Source organism: Panicum virgatum, chromosome 6N (assembly GCF_016808335.1).
Source record: "Panicum virgatum strain AP13 chromosome 6N, P.virgatum_v5, whole genome shotgun sequence".
NCBI lineage: Eukaryota > Viridiplantae > Streptophyta > Magnoliopsida > Poales > Poaceae > Panicum > Panicum virgatum.
The window spans coordinates 43,585,420-43,602,284 of NC_053150.1; the positions used below are offsets into that span (position 1 = coordinate 43,585,420).

Sequence of the window (16,865 nt, forward strand, 5' to 3'; positions counted from 1 at the left end):
AATTTTGAAAAAGTCTCAGTCCAAATCCCCTTCTTGGACCTCAATCCTTTCACCGAACCGATTGCTGGTGATGGTAGATCGATTGTTATCGGTTTGGTGGTTTTTATTGCGATAAGATAGATGTTCAGTAAGCGCTTGATCCTCGTAGGACTGCTAGCCGATGGCTTTTATCGGCGAACTAGCTGATAGGTTATCTTTACATCGGATTTCCAGCCGTATGCTTTAAACATCGAGCTTAGATTTAATATGCGATATCAATATCATCTGATTGCTTCATATCATTATTTATTCGTCAGACGTATAGCCGATTGTTTAAAACCCAATTGACATCGGCTGGTATTGATACATCGGCTTATTAGGTGACCGGCTCTTTGATCATTAGTTTATCTATCTTGTCAGTTGCAAAATCAAACTGACTGGCACGACGCGAATCTCAAAGAGCTAAGAACCTACAATGAAGTTAAGCAGATTTCCCAGGCCAGTGTGTTGCGTGTTAGGGATCATTATCATCGGATCGTTTTTTTTTTGCGCCAACAGATAACAAGAAGAGTACAAAGAGTAAAATAAAGATCCGTCCTCCGTTTTTAGATACAGATAAATTAGATTGCCATAAAGATTATGTATTAAACTCATAGAGAGTACTATAAAAGTACTTAAACAGTATATATACTTGCATTGCTTTTGCTGGTGGCGATTTTTTTTTGAAAAGGGAAATTTTATTGATTTCAAGCACAATACATCAAGGTGATACATCGTCTTGAAATTTTCCCAACCTCTGCCTAAACGACACACAGTCTAAAAAGAGTTTGATAAAGATCCTTCCACACTAATGACTGTCAATCCGAAGACTAGACCGCCACCCATGTGCCCGGGCAAAAAAATCCTTGGCCACCTGTGCCAAGAAATGAGAGGCCGCTACAAGCTTGTCCTGCAAAGTATAATTCTGAAGGATAGCCCATGTACGGAGCCAGTGCGTAGTTGAGTAGATAACCTGCAAAAAGGAAGATTTTTTGTTATCGAACACCACCGTATTTCTGCATAGCCAAACAAACCAACACAAGGCTGTCGCGCCCAGAAGTACTAGTGGCTTATATTCTTTAGAAATTCCATTGAGCCAACTCCCACACATACTAGGCATATTATGAGGTTTTGGTATGCCCCAGGCCGCATAGACCGAAGCCCATACCATTCTCGCGAATCGGCAGTCAAAAAACAGATGTTGTATCGTTTCATTCTCATGACAGAAACAGCACTGTTGGTTCCCCTGCCAATTCTGTTTTGCAAGATTATCCTTTGTAAGAATGACGCCTCGTCTAAGATACCAGAGGAATATCTTTATCTTGAGTGGGGCTTTTAATTTCCATATTCTCTTATTTAGATTAGGAGTGTTCTGATTGATTAAACCCAAATAATGTGACTTTACCGAAAAAACACCTGTCTGGTCTAGGTTCCATTTAAATTCATCCCTTTCTTGGCTGAGAACTATAGTTGATAGACGTGAGACAAGATTATTCCACACAACTATCCTAGCCCGTGTCGATCCATCACTAACCCTCCCTGCTCGTGACAGCACCTGCAACGCAAAAAATGTTGTACGTGTTGTGCAACGACAAGGCAGGTCCAACAATATAGACCCATCTGCTTGCTGAATATCAGCTTTAAGATCTTCACAAAAGTGGCCACAGGCCGCATTAATGCAGTGGCAGACCACCTTATCACCCTTACACAAACAGTTTTTATACATGACTGGAACATTTTAGAGGAAGTCGTGGTTCTACACGAAACCATATATGAGTTACATCGAAAGAATCTGAGTGGGGTTATCTTCAAAATAGATTTCAAAAAGGCCTCTGATAGAGTAAAGTGGAACTTTCTATTGTAAACGCTTCGGTTGAAAGGCTTTTCACCCAAATAGATAGAGTGGATTAAGTCGTTCATCTCAGGCGGCAGCGTGGCGATTAACATCAATGATGAGATTGATCCTTACTTTCAAACGAAGAAAGGGCGGAGACAGGGGGATCCACTTTCACCCATCTTATTCAATATAGTAGCAGATATGCTCACACTTCTCATCAATAGATGGTGGGCTTTCTATCCTACAGTACGCTGATGACACAATACTATTCATGGACCACAATTTGGAACAAGCTCAAAACATGAAGAACATCCTTTGCACGTTTGAGCAGTTATCTGGTCTTAAAATCAATTTTAACAAAAGTGAAATTTTCTGCTTTGGCGAAGTTAAGAATTACGAAAACCATTACATGGAACTGTTTGATTGCAACTTAGACAACTTCCCAATCAGATACTTAGGTGTTTCGATCCACTATAGAAAGCTGTCTAATAATGATTGGGTTAGGATCCAAGTACGATTCAAGCAACGCCTCAGTAGTTGGAAAGGGAAAAACCTTTCAACTGGAGGCAAATTGACACTCATCAATTCGGTTTTTAGCAGCCTTCCCATGTACATGATGTCCTTTGAAATCCCAAAAGAGTTTCGTAAAAAGCTGGATTACTTTCGGTCTAGATTTTTCTGGCAAGGTGATGAGCACAAAAGAAAATAGCGTTTGGCAAAGTGGACGATTTTGTGCCAACCTAAAGATCAGGGAGGACTAGGAATACATAATCTAGAGCTTAAAAATATTGTTTTGCTCAGTAAGTGGCTATACCCGACAGACGGTATATGGCAGCAGATCCTACGCAATAAGTACTTTGGGAATAAACCTATACTACAAGTCCAATGGAAGAGCGGGGATTCACATTTGGGCAAGCCTAATGAAGGTCAAAGCAAACTTTTTAAAATTCGGCACCTTCATCATTAAGGATGGATCTCAGATAAAATTTTGGGAAGATACATAGTTAGGTAATAGATCCCTTCGCGAACAATACCCACAATTTTATAACATAGTTCGCAAAAAACAGGATACGGTGGCTAAGATACTGAATTCAGGTACCCCCAATCTATCTTGGCAAAGAGATCTAATTAGCAGCAAATTAGTAATGTGGAATAACCTTGCTGCACGCCTAGCTAACATTACACTTAACCACGAACGGGATGATTTCAAATGGAATCTAGACCAGGCAGGTATTTTTACAGAAAATCACATTACCTCAATACATCAAAATATCTCAAATACAAACAAAAAGCTATGGAAACTTAAAATCTCACTCAAGATCAAGATTTTTCTATGGTACCTAAAATGGAGAGTCATACTTACAAAAGACAACCTAGCAAGATGCAATTGGCAAGGGAGCAAACAGTGCTGCTTTTGTCATGAAGATGAGACAATACAATATCTTTTTTTTTATTGCCGCATTACATGGTTGGTATGGGCCTCGGTCTACGCGGCTTGGGGTTTGCCTAGCTAAACCAAGTAGTGTATCTAATATGTTTGGAAATTGGTTGAATGGTATATAAAAAGATTACAAACCACTAGTCTTTGTAGGTGCTGCAGCCCTCTGCTGGTCTGTTTAGCGCTGTAAAATATCTTAGACGGATATGTATTTGCTTCGCTTCTTGTTGACAGCTTGTATTTATGCCAGTGACACACTCTTTTCCATTTCTCTGCCTTCCTTCCTCCTCCTCCTCCATTTCTCTCTTGTTCTATTTTTTCTGTTGTTTTTAACTTTTTATCCTATTTATTTAGTTCTCCGTGCTAAAAAGTTATTCTACTCACATTGATATATAATAAATTTTCTTTCCTGTTTTCTAAAAAGTAACAAGAAGATGTTTCTCAGAAAAATACTTTATTAATAACTTATCCGTAGAACTTGTTCGAAGAAATTTTCTGAAAAAACATTTTGAAGTAATCTGTCATAAAGAAGTGTTTTTTAAAAGAAGTTTCTCTAAATTATTGTCATGAGAAGGTTTCTGTAAAACTTGACCGAAAAAGTTGTTCAAAAAACCTTCTAGATACAACAAGTTGCAAAAATTAATAGTTACCAAGAAAACAAAATCAGGGTTGTTTTCAGCATGTAATTTTTTTCGAATAATTTCCGGGGGAATCCCCACCTACTATATTAATCGAAGAGGCAAAGCGTCGCCAATACAAGTACACCCCGGCATACCACGAGTTGTACAATATGAGAAGAAGGGGATGGGAAAAGGAGGAAAAATAATACAGAAGAGAGAGGTACAAGGCTAACAATTTGTCCATCCAACACAGAGGCAAGCCACTTACTAGTGAACAAAGCCACATCCGCACATCTATACCCCATCTATCTCCATTCCACAAGCAACCGTAAAGCTTAGAGTCGAATCCGACAGATGACGATCGTGATTACACCACCTATGGAGCATATCCAGGATCCCGTCGACGAGCCTCCAACGCCATTTAAGGGGAGGAATCCTCAAAGGGGGAGGGCCGTAGATTGGAAAACGAGGAGATCCAAGAGAGGGAATCATGGTCTCGCAACCCGGCATTTGGTGAGGCGACGCAACCAAAGATCATGGAAAATAACAGGGCAAAGAGACACTCAATAGCCCGCCAGCAGTAAGACGGCTACTGATCGATGACGGGAGCCACCACCGAACAACATACTCGCCGGAGACACCACAGCCATTGCACCTCCACACCACCCCTCATAGCTACGCCGCTCCGCTGTCACTCTCCATGGAGGGTCAAGCCAACGAAATGGGGTCTAAAGGCGGCAGGAGTGGCGCAAACCAAGGCTCACCGGAAACGGTGATCTCATCTTTGATGCAATCGGAGCCACCTTTAAAAGCACATCCGAGCTCCCACGTATCACCATCCAACACCGTGCAAGGGGAGGAAACCTCACAGGGGGGCGGTGAAAAGTGGAAACAGCCGGCAAAAATTTGATGTAACCACTTGCAAGGATCGCGCCGACGGAGCAGAGGCGCCAAATGGAATACACCCGCGCGACCCACAATGGAAGACCACATTATGAATCAGCCTTGCACTAGAACCAGCGCTGGATTAGCTTGGGGTCACCTTCAAGAGCTAAGTCGACGCCTCCAAGGAGGGGAGCAACACCCTTGGACGCCGCCGTCGAGAGCACCGACAGCATGTCGGGCACGATTTTCACCATGAGCTCCCTTGTAGCCCCAAGCTACACGGCCGTCACCTGCAGACTGCAATCAGAAAACGTCGAAGCGGTAGCAAGGCTCAACGAAGGCAACCACTATTCACCGGCAGCACCAAGAAGGGGACCCCGACGAAGGTGCCCCCGCACAGCACCAGATCCCCGCGCCCCCAATCTAGAACCGCGAGCTGAGGAGGGTGGGGGTGCAGGGGGCGGCAGCCACGGCGACGAGGAGGGGAGCCTCCGCCCAGATCTACGGGAGGAGGAAGGAGGGTCCCCCTCGCCGCCGCAGCCAGGCAACTGTCCAAGCAGCAGCGTGAGGACTGCTGTGGGCAACGACCACGGTGGCCACGGCGGCGTTCACGGCGACGCGAGACCCCGCTGTTTGCCGAGCTGCCTAGATCTGCAGGTGGCAACGCCGCAGCTGCCGAGCAGCCGCGCGAGGAGCTCCAGAGGGCTATGGCCGCGGTGGCGCAGCGCCGGCGAAGTGGAGGGTCGGCGGGCTAGGCGGCATGGGGAACGGAACCTCCGCGGCGTTGAATGGATGAAGGGGCCCTGCCGCCGCCATCCTAGCAGCCGTGTGGACTTCCGACAGCTACTCCAGCAGCGGCGAGGGGCAGGGGAGGCCGGGAGGGGGGCGGCGGTGGTGGGGGACGCGACCCGCCCGAGTCACGCCGTGGGGATGATGCAGGGCATTTTCCCGTTTTTAGCATGTAATGGTATGGGTAACATGGTGTGCTTGTCAGCGGTTGGCGATACTTTTAGTATGACTTACCAACGGGTGAAACTCTGACTCTTGCAACACTGGAGTAGCCGTGGAGTGAGCATTTTAGCGATTAAAACTATCAGAGGTAGGAGCTGTGCACGAAAAAACGGCTCGACCACGGCAGCTCGCGCATGCTGCTGCCAAAAGCCAGGGTCGCGTCCCCATGCCAGTAGCTAGCCACAGAGCACGGCCCCTGCCCGGCGAGCCACGGAGCTTCTGCCCAGAGCTCCAGACTGCCACTACTGTACTATGCTCACCAAAACATCGAATTACGGTTGAAACGGAATTTAGGGTAAAAATTTTGAAACAAAATTTTGCTATTTCGAAGTACTAAATAAAATTTATTTGTAAAACTTTTTGCATGGATGGATTGCAAATCGTGAGACGAATCTAATGAGTCTAATTAATCCATAATTAATGGATGGTTACTGTAGCATCACTGTTGCAAATCATGGATCAAGTAAGCTCATTGGATTCATCTCGTGATTACAACTCGTCCGTGCAAAAAGTTTTATAAATAAATTTTATTTAATACTCCATGCATGTGTCTAAATATTCAATGTAATGTTTTGGGTGTAAAATTTTGGTAACTATACAGGGTCGTAATTGGCTATCTACGTGTGTACCTCTGTGCCCTTTTTTTGAGATGCCTCAGTACCTACTGTAGCCCTAGAAATTTCCGGTCTGTGCAGTACTGACTGAAGTCACCATCCAGTTCACCACTCACCATTCGCCGCCATTCCATCACTTCAAGGACCCAGAGTTTTCTCCTTTCTTTTCCCCTAGAGGGAGGAGCATGCAGTAGCTGCTATGTTTGATTCATATGGTATACTCCTTCGGTTCTTAAATATATGACACTATTGATTTTTTTCTTCATTTGACTATTCATCTTTTCTATAAATATTTATACAAATAGTCAAATCTTCAAGTTAGATTCAAGAGACTCTTGATAATAGACATAAAGGTACTCATTTCACTTTATTTAACTAACTGATTAATTAAATAATATTGGTCAAAGTTGAAGAAAAAAGTCAATGGTGTCATATAAAAAAGAATGAAAGGAGTACTACTCTTGTACATACTAGCACTTTGGAGGACGTTATGCTCACTTGATAGTAAAAAAAACGCGGCCGGAGGGGTGAACGGACCCCAACCATTTTTCATTAAGAGGAAGCAACACGGCTTCACCCGGCCGCGGAAAAATCGCCCGAACCCTAGCCCATGCCCAAGAGGATCAAGCCTTGCGGCGAGCACAACGAGGGGGATTTTTTTGTCCACGAGAAAATTCGTTCCGGCTGGGAATCGAACCAGCAACCTCGAGTGGGAGTGTCATCGGGCTGGGCTAGCCAGTTGGCCGCCCAACCTTAGGCGCTCACTTGATAGTACGAGTATAATATTACTCCCAACGAGAGTAAACTTTGTTCTTACACTTCGGATCCTTTCAAACCCGCATGCTTGGGCACCTCGATATGCAGGCAGAGCTGCCTTGCGTATCACTCATGTGCTACTCCTCCCAAGGGAGTACTGATAACTGATAATGGTACATAGCCAGGAACGGTCAGTTCAAGTGGCAGCAGAATTCTTGGACACTGGCCTTGTTTGCTTCTTTCTAGAATGGGCTAGAACATACTTTAATCACTAATTACCACTGTTATGTCGGCTAAAGTGGACTATGCCCCCCCCCTCCTCCATGCTAGCTTCATTGCATATCTCTGTTTGCCTGAACTGTTACAACTAATAACATAGAACATAGAGAAAATTAGCATGAGAAGTAACAGATCCATGGAAGAGAGAGTGAGTTCAAGTACTCCATAGTGGTTGCCAAATAAGGGATCACCTTGCTCCCATCAAATTTCTTTGCATGGATGGGAGTTCCAAAGATAGAAGAAGAAGAGGCTCTATGCTCGTTTGGACTACATTGACTGAAAGAGTAAAAAAACAATCGTATATGGGCTGTAAAGAGTAAAAAAGTATTGAGCCATTGAACCAGTTCAGTCCACCATGTACTCAAGCCCCCATCAACTAGGTCATACCTTAATTCGATACTTTAGTCCAACATCAAATTAATCAAAGTTGTGGCATTGTTGTGATTACTGTAGCATTCCCCCCCTTTTAGGTTCAATCCTAGCTCCGCCACTGCTAATTACGGTGTCAAACAAAACTAATTTACAAAACTAACTTCAGAACCCCGCGTTAGGAACTTTGAAGAATCTAATGAGGACTTTGATCGCAGGATTAGAGAATGGTACTGTAGCATCACTGTAGCTAATCGTCAATTAATTATCATCATTATATTCGTAGCGAAAAGTTACACTCATCTCTGAAGAGATTTTACAAATAGACTTTATTTAGCCCGCTATGCATGCACTAGAATACCCGTTTTAGGATTCCTAGGTAGAACGGGAACCAAACGGGGGCCACTTACCTTGTGACCTGTCTGCAGCATTGCGCCTTCTAATTAAATGAATTGAAACGAATGTTTATGTTCTGAGATCAAACAAGAATTAAGGCATGTACAATGGCAATTATTATGCCGTCTATTGCTGGTTTATTGTGATTTTCGAGAGCAAACCGGGAGGCGACGGCCTCTGCCGTCCTCTCGCGAGGCGACGGCCCCATCCCGTTGCCCGAGAGGAAGCGACGGCTTGGCACATCCGTTGTAGCAGCAGCTGTAAGATGATAACGGCGACGACGGATCCTCTGCGAGTTCGTGCTCACGCTCCCGATTTGATGGGCAAATACGACTTTCCGCCCGCCCACGTTCGTCACGCCGCCCCGCCGCAACCGCTCCAAGCCAAGCCTCGCTGCTGCCCACGCCACGCTCGCCGGCAACCGCTCGCTGCTGCCCGACGGGTGCGGCGGCGGCGCCAGTGCTGGCCTCCGCACCAAGCCTCGCTGCTGCCGACGCCACACTCGCCGGTAGCCGCTCGCTGCTGCCTGCCTGCGGCAGCAGCCTGCCCTGCCATGGAGGAAGGTGGTCAGTGGAGCATGCAAGCACGGGAGAGAGAAATGAGGGGCTGAGAGACGAGAGAGATGAGTCAGAAATGAGTGGCTGAGAGACGAGAGAGAGAGATGAGTCGGAAATATTTTTGACCCACTTTTACACTAAAACCCTTAGCTATTTTATAAAATAGCCTTTAGCAATTCATGTATTCTAGTTATCTATTGGTCTATGTTTTTTTAAAAATATATATATTATTATGTGATTTATTTGCATTCACAAATGATTTTTTCATGCCACAAACTAACACATAAAGATCCATTCACATGTTTGATCACTATATTTCATGTGCCTAGCAATATATTAAATAGTCTGCAGACAGCTACAGTGACACACCATTATACAGGTTGTCTGTTCTGTCGTCTGCGTGCGTTATTCTAGACACATACAGACGCCAGTCGTCTAACCATTGTACATGCCTTTATTGTGCTATCATCATGGTTAACATGGACAGGAAGTTTGAGTCCCGGCCGGCTCCCCAATCCCCATCACCATTTCATAAGCTACTGAATGCCTTCCAAGCTCCATCACAATTCACAAATCTCTAGGTTTGATGAGCTTGCGTTGATCCGCCGGAGATGAAAACAAACCAAAATTATTCCAACTGAACACCCGTTCGTCCCTGCATCTCTGCGCAAGTTTCCACCTTCGGCTCCGTAACCAAAATTTTCACCGGCACTGAAGCCTGCGAATAGCCTCCTCTTTGCTCGAGTAGTTTACGCCATTATCCATGGTCAATCAACCCTTGAATCCAAATTCTCACCTTATCCAAGACACCAACTGGTAGTACATTCCCAGACCAAGCTTCTCCCTTCCCTGCAGTGCAGAAACCATCTGGAGCGTGGTTTCATTAGACGCAGTTTATAAAAGAAGAGGAGGAGGGGCCATGGGGAATCCCCCTGATTACAGCAAACCGCCGCTACCAGCTGCGTGTCGCACTCGCTACTGCTGCCACAGAATGGCGAGCCTCGCGCTCTTCCTCATCCTACTCGTGCTGCCTGCCAGGTCGATGCCCGCCGCGCATTGCGACGGCAACGTCGGGTTCGAGCTCAAGCTGACCCACGTCGACGCGGGCGCGTCCTACACCAAGGTGGAGCTCCTCCGACGCGCCGTCGCCCGGAGCAAGGCCCGCGTGGCCGCGCTGCAGGCCGTCGCCGCGGTGGCCGACCCGGTCGCCGCCGCGCGCGTCCTGGTGACGGCCAGCACCGGCGAGTACCTGCTCGGCCTGGCCATCGGCACGCCGCCGCTCTTCTACACGGCGGTCTTGGACACCGGCAGCGACCTCATCTGGACGCAGTGCGCGCCGTGCCTGCTGTGCGTCGACCAGCCCACGCCCTACTTCGACGCCAAGCGGTCCGCCACGTACCGCGCGCTGCCGTGCCGGTCGCCGCGGTGCGGGCAGCTCTACTACCCGGCCTGCTTCCAGAAGGTGTGCGTGTACCAGTACTACTACGGCGACACCGCGTCCACCGCCGGCGTCCTCGCCAACGAGACCTTCACGTTCGGCGCCAGCAACTCCACCAAGGTCCGGGTGCCCAACGTCTCGTTCGGGTGCGGCAGCATCAACGCCGGCGACCTCGCCAACAGCTCCGGCATGGTTGGCTTCGGCCGCGGGCCGCTCTCGCTGGTGAGCCAGCTCGGCCCGTCCAGGTTCTCCTACTGCCTGACGTCCTACCTCTCGCCGACGCCGAGCCGGCTCTACTTCGGCGTGTTCGCCAACCTCAACAGCACAAACACCAGCTCCAGCTCCGGGTCGCCGGTGCAGTCCACGCCGTTCGTCGTCAACCCATCGCTGCCGAGCATGTACTTCCTGTCGCTCAGGGGCATCAGCCTGGGGGCCCGGCGCCTGCCAATCGACCCGCTGGCGTTCGCCATCAACGACGACGGCACGGGCGGCGTCGTCATCGACTCCGGCACGTCCATCACGTGGCTGCAGCAGGACGCCTACGAGGCCGTGCGCCGCGGGCTGCTCTCCGCCATCCCGCTGCCGGCGATGAACGACACGGACATCGGCCTGGACACGTGCTTCCAGTGGCCGCCGCCGCCAAACGTGACCGTGACCGTGCCAGACTTCGTGCTCCACTTCGACGGCGCCAACATGACGCTGCCGCCGGAGAACTACATGCTGATCGCGAGCACCACGGGGTACCTGTGCCTGGCGATGGTGCCCTCCGGCGTCGGCACCATCATCGGCAACTACCAGCAGCAGAACCTGCACATCCTCTACGACATCGCGAACAGCTTGCTGTCGTTCGTGCCAGCTCCGTGCGACATTATATAGAGCTTTTCCTGTGAGGCCTCTAAGAATAAATTTGGTGCTGGTCGTTGCAGCTTGTAGTGTTGTAGTCATTGCATCACGCTTGAGATTGTATTGCTGTATCATCACCAATTCTGTAGCTGGAAATTTAGTGTGCAAGCAGTCTTTTTGGTAAACTAGGTTCGTTCCCGTGCGTTGCTACGGGTAAAATAAATTTATTCTATAAGCATCGATATTCATCGTATAAAATGTTTCTTAACTCTAGCAACATATAGCAACAGATGCATACCACTTTGAATCAGATTGAAATACAAAATCAGCGTCGATCAGAAGGGATTATCTGTTGGGCAATTCGGATGCTCAACCCCAGATTTTTTCCACGGTTATATCCAATGGTACATTTATAGTATTAGCTCCAAGCAGTAGCTATGTAGTATTGCTTTGCTAAATGTTGCTGCTAACTATGCTCGCCATCTTGACCACATGAATAATTCTGCTACATTCTCGAGGCACAAGTAGCTGTTGATTTGCAATGAAAATATTTAAAATGTTCTCTTTGACCATGGATTTGCCAACCCTGGCAGTCAGTCATCTCCCACGCCTTGATCTTCTTTGCTCGGCCGCTCCTTAGGCTGTCCGCATTGGGACCTCTATCCCGCCCGCTATGTCGTCCTACAGTATGGCTTTAGAGGAAATCACGCTGCACCAGAGCACGCTACGGCCTCCGCTAAAGCAGCGGATGGGAGTATGGCTTTAGAGGAAATCACGCTGCACCAGAGCACGCTACGGCCTCCGCTAAAGCAGCGGACGGGAGTGCGTCCGCCATCCTAGCAGAGGTAGAGGGGGTACGCTAAAGTAGCGGGACCCACGCGACCACGCCTCCAAGCGTCGTCCCCAACCACCCTGATACTTAGTACTATTATTATGGTAAGATTTAAAACCATAAGGAACAACCTTCTTTAGGAGGTCACAAGCGGGGGCGTCTATTTGTCGCCTTAAGCGACTTGAGATCGATCGCATCGCAGAAGGGTCCAGACAGGTGCGCGCACGCTCGGGGGGAAGCGGACGGGAAAGTTGGGCCCGGCCCATTAGCTGGGCGCATAATGTTGGGCCTGCGATTGTTTTTTCTATTATGTTAAATACTTTACAAATTTCTGAATGTTTCAAAGAAAAATTCAAATTGGTCCGAAGAAATTGGTAAAAAATTGCAGATTCGATTGAATACAATAAATTTCAGATTATTGGAACATTTTGGAGTGTTTTGGAAAAAATGTTTACAAGAAAAAGTTCTGAATAAATGTTGTTAAAAACTTCGGAATTGTTTGAAAACATTTCAGATTGTTTCGAAATAATTTCAGGTTTGTTTTGGAAGCATTTTAGAGTGTTTTAAAAAATATTTGCAAAAAAGTTCTCAACAAATGTTGTTAAACACTTTGGAATGTTTACACAAGAAAAGTTCTGAATAAATATTGTTAAACACTTCAAATAAATAATTGCCAGAAATGTTCAGAAAAAAGTTTTGAACTTTTAAAAATGTTCCTAAAGAATTTGTTTGGAAACATTTCATAATGTTCCTTAGAACTTTTCGAAATGTTCCCGAACATTCGAAAAGTTTTCAAACAAGTTTGTAAACATTTCAAAGTGTCGAGTGAAAAAATATTTGACAACAATTCACAATGTTCTGGATAACTGCCAGAAATGTTTAGAAAAAAGTTTTGAACTTTTAAAAATGTTCATGAGGAATTTGTTTTGGAACATTTTTAGAATGTTCCATTAGAACTTTTCAGATGTTCCAAAGTGTTCCGGAACATTCAGATGTTTTGGAATTGGAAAACATTTCAAAAGTATTCCGGAACATTCAAATGTTTCAGAAACATTTCAAAAGTGTTTTGAAAACATTCTGTTATGTTTTCAGAATGTTCCGAAACTTTTAATTTGGCCGGCCCCAGCAAAGTTCATTGCACGGCACGTTGCAATGGAAGAAGAAAAAGAAAACGAAGAAAAGCTTAATGGGCTTTCACGGTTCACAGAAACAAAACAAAAGAAAACAAAAGAAAGATAAAAAAAGGAAACAAAACAAAAGAAAGGGGGTGGCGTGCGTTAGCTGTAACGGAAGAAGATAAAAAAAAAGAACGAAGAAAAGCTTCTCTCACGGTTCACGGAACCAAAACAAGAGAAAGCAGGTGGCGTAAGCTTCCGGCCTTCTGCGACACAATGGCGCGCAGTAGCTCGCGCGACAAATAGAAATCCCCTCACAAGCTAAAAATATTACCGTCGCCCTATAGCACAAATAGCAGAATGGTACAACTTAGTATTATCACAAATGCATATGCATAAAAGTGTACCTCTCAAGTAAAATGGTGTCCTCCATCTTGCCATCAGAAAAACATCTAATATCTTATTATAAAACCCTCCATTCCCATATCCTGCAGCACCAGCGGCGCAAGAACACTCATTCTTCAGGACACTACAATGTTCACATGACAAAACAATCAAGGAAATGAAATGGCTCAGACCAGGAAAAAAAGGCAAAGTGATTTTTGCTCATCCTCCACCACTCCAAAGTATGATGCTACTAAACAAAAATTTTCATAACTCAACAAATATCCTGAAAGAGAACAAATATCACGAGCATAGTCACAGGATTCGGGGTCGATGCCTCGTCCCTCGACCCGGGAACGTCGTTCCGATTCGAGGGTCGGGGTCGAAGAGGGTCAGTGTCCCATTCAAGGTTGGATCGTGTCCCGGTTTGAAAGGGGTCGCAGCCCCATTGCTAGCAGATTTAATTGGGATAAGGAGGTTAAGGACAGTGGATTGGTGTGGTTTTTGTTAGACAATGAGCTGAGTACGTGTAGCATGGTCTAAATGTACTTTTTTATATGTTTCTTATATGCTTGTGCAGATTAGTTTCTTCATTAGTAGCACATATATAGTTTTTGTCTTTATCGACCCGAAGATATCGACCCCGATGAATCAGGGTCGCGTCCCACATAATAATTTATCGTTCCATAGATGTATACCCCCTTCGTACCACAATTTTATAAAATGACGACCCTCGACCCTCAACCCCGTTCCTCGACCCGGTCGACCCAGGAACTTTGTGACTATGATCACGAGACAAAGTCACTAAATTCTCTTACATAGTACACCTAAAAAACAGTAGATACTGCCTTCTACTCCTTCCCCATTGAGGAATTCCAATTAAGGGATCAAAAGTTTTGCCTGCCAAGTGCCATCATGATATAATCAAGCACATATCCTCCAGAATTATATGGTAAACATGCATTAGCAGCATCTTAGCACAAAGTGAGTAGTTCTACGATTCTAAATATAATCTTAGTTAAGGATTAAGTGAAGCAATTCAATACATGAGAAAAATAAGGTGGAGTTGGACCATAGACCAACCACAAGACACTGAGAGGTGCAGAAGTTGTCAGGAAAGGAGAACCAAACGCAGTAGCAGCAAGAAACTCCATGATCACCCCAAGCTAAGATCACCTCAATGCGTCACTCCACCTCACACAATTCTAGCGTCCATGACATTGGGGACATGCACAACTAAACACGCCACACAATCCCCCGAACCAGGCACGGAATCTCAGTGATTTGATCCAACCAGAGATGAGCAAGTCCGGGGATGAGGCGGGAGGCGAGTGGTTTACCCGAGTGGGTAGGTGAGCGCGGCGCGGAGGCTGGCGGGAAGCTGCTGATCGACCATATCTCGAAGAAGGTGGGCCGAGCGCCCTTCCCTCCCACCTAGAATAGCACTGCTGCTGCCCGCGCTGCGGGAAGGAGCTAGGGTTGGGGCTGCGGACCGGATCTAGTAAAAAAGAGGATCAATAAGACCAGGGGTGTATTCGGTGCGACCGGAGACACGTTGCGTCATCGCGAAGTTTGTGTCGAGGCAAAGCGAAGTCGTAAAGGCGGCGTGCCCATCCGGGGGGCCGGTGCCATGACTTCATATAAGAGCATTTTGGTCATTTGTCAGGTGCCTATATATATATATATATAAATATATTCAACACCAGGGTACCCCGCCGGTGCCGCCCAACTCCGGCGAGTAAAAATCACCCCGGTTATTACTTCTCCCACCAACATACAATCCGTAACATCAATGCAATTAAAAGTCTACATCTCTTTTCTCCGGCTTAGTGGGATTGGTTTACGGTCCAAGAACTAACCTTTTACGGTGGCTTGGTGGGATTGGTTTACGCATGCAAATCGCACTATTGATTGCTATTTATTGGTAGCAAATAAAATAGGCATTATTGCCATATTTATTATGGCCATTTTGCTCTATAATTGGTGGCAATTAATTGTCTTAATTTTGTTTACCCTAATACTCTCCTCCCTCATCAAAACTGTTAAGCAATAATGCATGGATTTGATCCCCACTTTCCCAGCCCCATCTGATGCTTCGTCAAGCTGTGATGGGGGCTGCCGCCACCTTCCTAGGAATGGTAACACGGCCATGGGCGTTGCGGCAGCTCTTCATCCACTGGCATCTATGTCGACAAATTCCCTAGGAGGCATATCATGGTGTTTTCAGGAGAGCGCGCCAGGCATCGACACTCATGGCGACCGCAGGCAACCGTTGTTGGGTGCCTGGAGGGCGGCGCAACGGTGCTTTGATTTGATGGGTTATGGCGCATCCATGCGCCCCTCTCTGGCGAGTCTGTTAGTGCCACTTCATCATCTAATTTCACAGATCTAGTCCGTTAGAATCTCAACTCATCCTGTTCACTTAGCGTAACAACTATCCATATTGTTTATCCTTGACATAGATTGTAAAAAAATTATTTCTTTTTGCAGATCCAAATTATAGAAAGATCGACAATAGAGTAGAGAAGGAATGACATTCATGGGAGTTTTACTTTTTGAGTGGCCAAATTAGGCACTGAACTTTAGGTGTTCACCAGTCTAATTCAGAAGGGTAATTTTTAATATCTATACGCAAGTAGTACTTTGTGTGCACGATTTGTTCCATTCTTCTAATTTGGTGCTCTGTCATAATATTGAGATATGCAGGATTCCAATCTGATTACATGGGTTTCCTGCTTCTTTGTTGCTTTATTCAATTACTTCTCCACAACTACTAATTTACTACAACTTTTCTAAGAGCCACCCGATGATGCATGCAGGAATATAGGGTGCACTAATTTTGAATTGCTTATGGAAGCCAATCGACGCTAATTTGGAGAATTGCAAGACATAAGTAATTTTAAATTCGCTTAGGAGTAATTTACAACTTCATTAGTGTGTCAATTGCTTACATTTTTTGTTAGCCAAAGTATCTGCATAGTATCTTGACATATTGTTTCTAATATCGTGTAGATAACCTTGTATACCTTTCATTGGAGAAGCGGCAAGCTAGAAGGATGCATGGATAGAAGGATGCAGGGATCGATGCATTCATGGATGTTTATTCGCTTCCTTTTGTTCTTAGAATGAGTGGTCAAATTTTGTCCATGTACACGAAGATATCTTGGAGTAATTATTTGTTGATAGTATAAATATTTCTTGTTCGCACATTTTAAATTACTCCTCGAAAATTATTCCCTTTGGGAAAAAGGAGTAAGCACTCCTTGTTTCCCAGAGAAAATTACTCCTTCGCTTACAAACTAATTACAGTCATAGGACCTTGTTGGAGCTCCAGAAGCTAGCTACTGACTTTTTAAGGCTGCGGCACAAAAATGGTGTATATTAGAGCAACTCCAACAGTTTGATTTTCTCCTATTCCTTTTCCATTTTTTCTCAATATAGGGAATTGATGTTGAAAAAATTCCTCCAACAGA

General features: G+C 45.7%; 1 protein-coding gene across 1 annotated transcript; it reads left to right on the top strand.

Moving 5' to 3' along the window:
• The first annotated feature begins 9,282 nt into the window (after positions 1–9,282).
• On the top strand, positions 9,283–11,243 carry LOC120679520 (aspartic proteinase nepenthesin-1-like). Its single transcript, XM_039961129.1, has one exon. The coding sequence runs from the start codon at positions 9,700–9,702 to the stop codon at positions 11,092–11,094; it is 1,395 nt and encodes a 464-aa protein (XP_039817063.1). The 5' UTR covers positions 9,283–9,699; the 3' UTR covers positions 11,095–11,243.
• The last annotated feature ends 5,622 nt before the right edge of the window (positions 11,244–16,865 follow it).

Coding starts and splice junctions, on each gene's coding strand:
- LOC120679520 (XM_039961129.1), top strand. CDS start 9,700: ATGGGGAATCCCCCTGATTACAGCAAACCGCCGCTACCAGCTGCGTGT.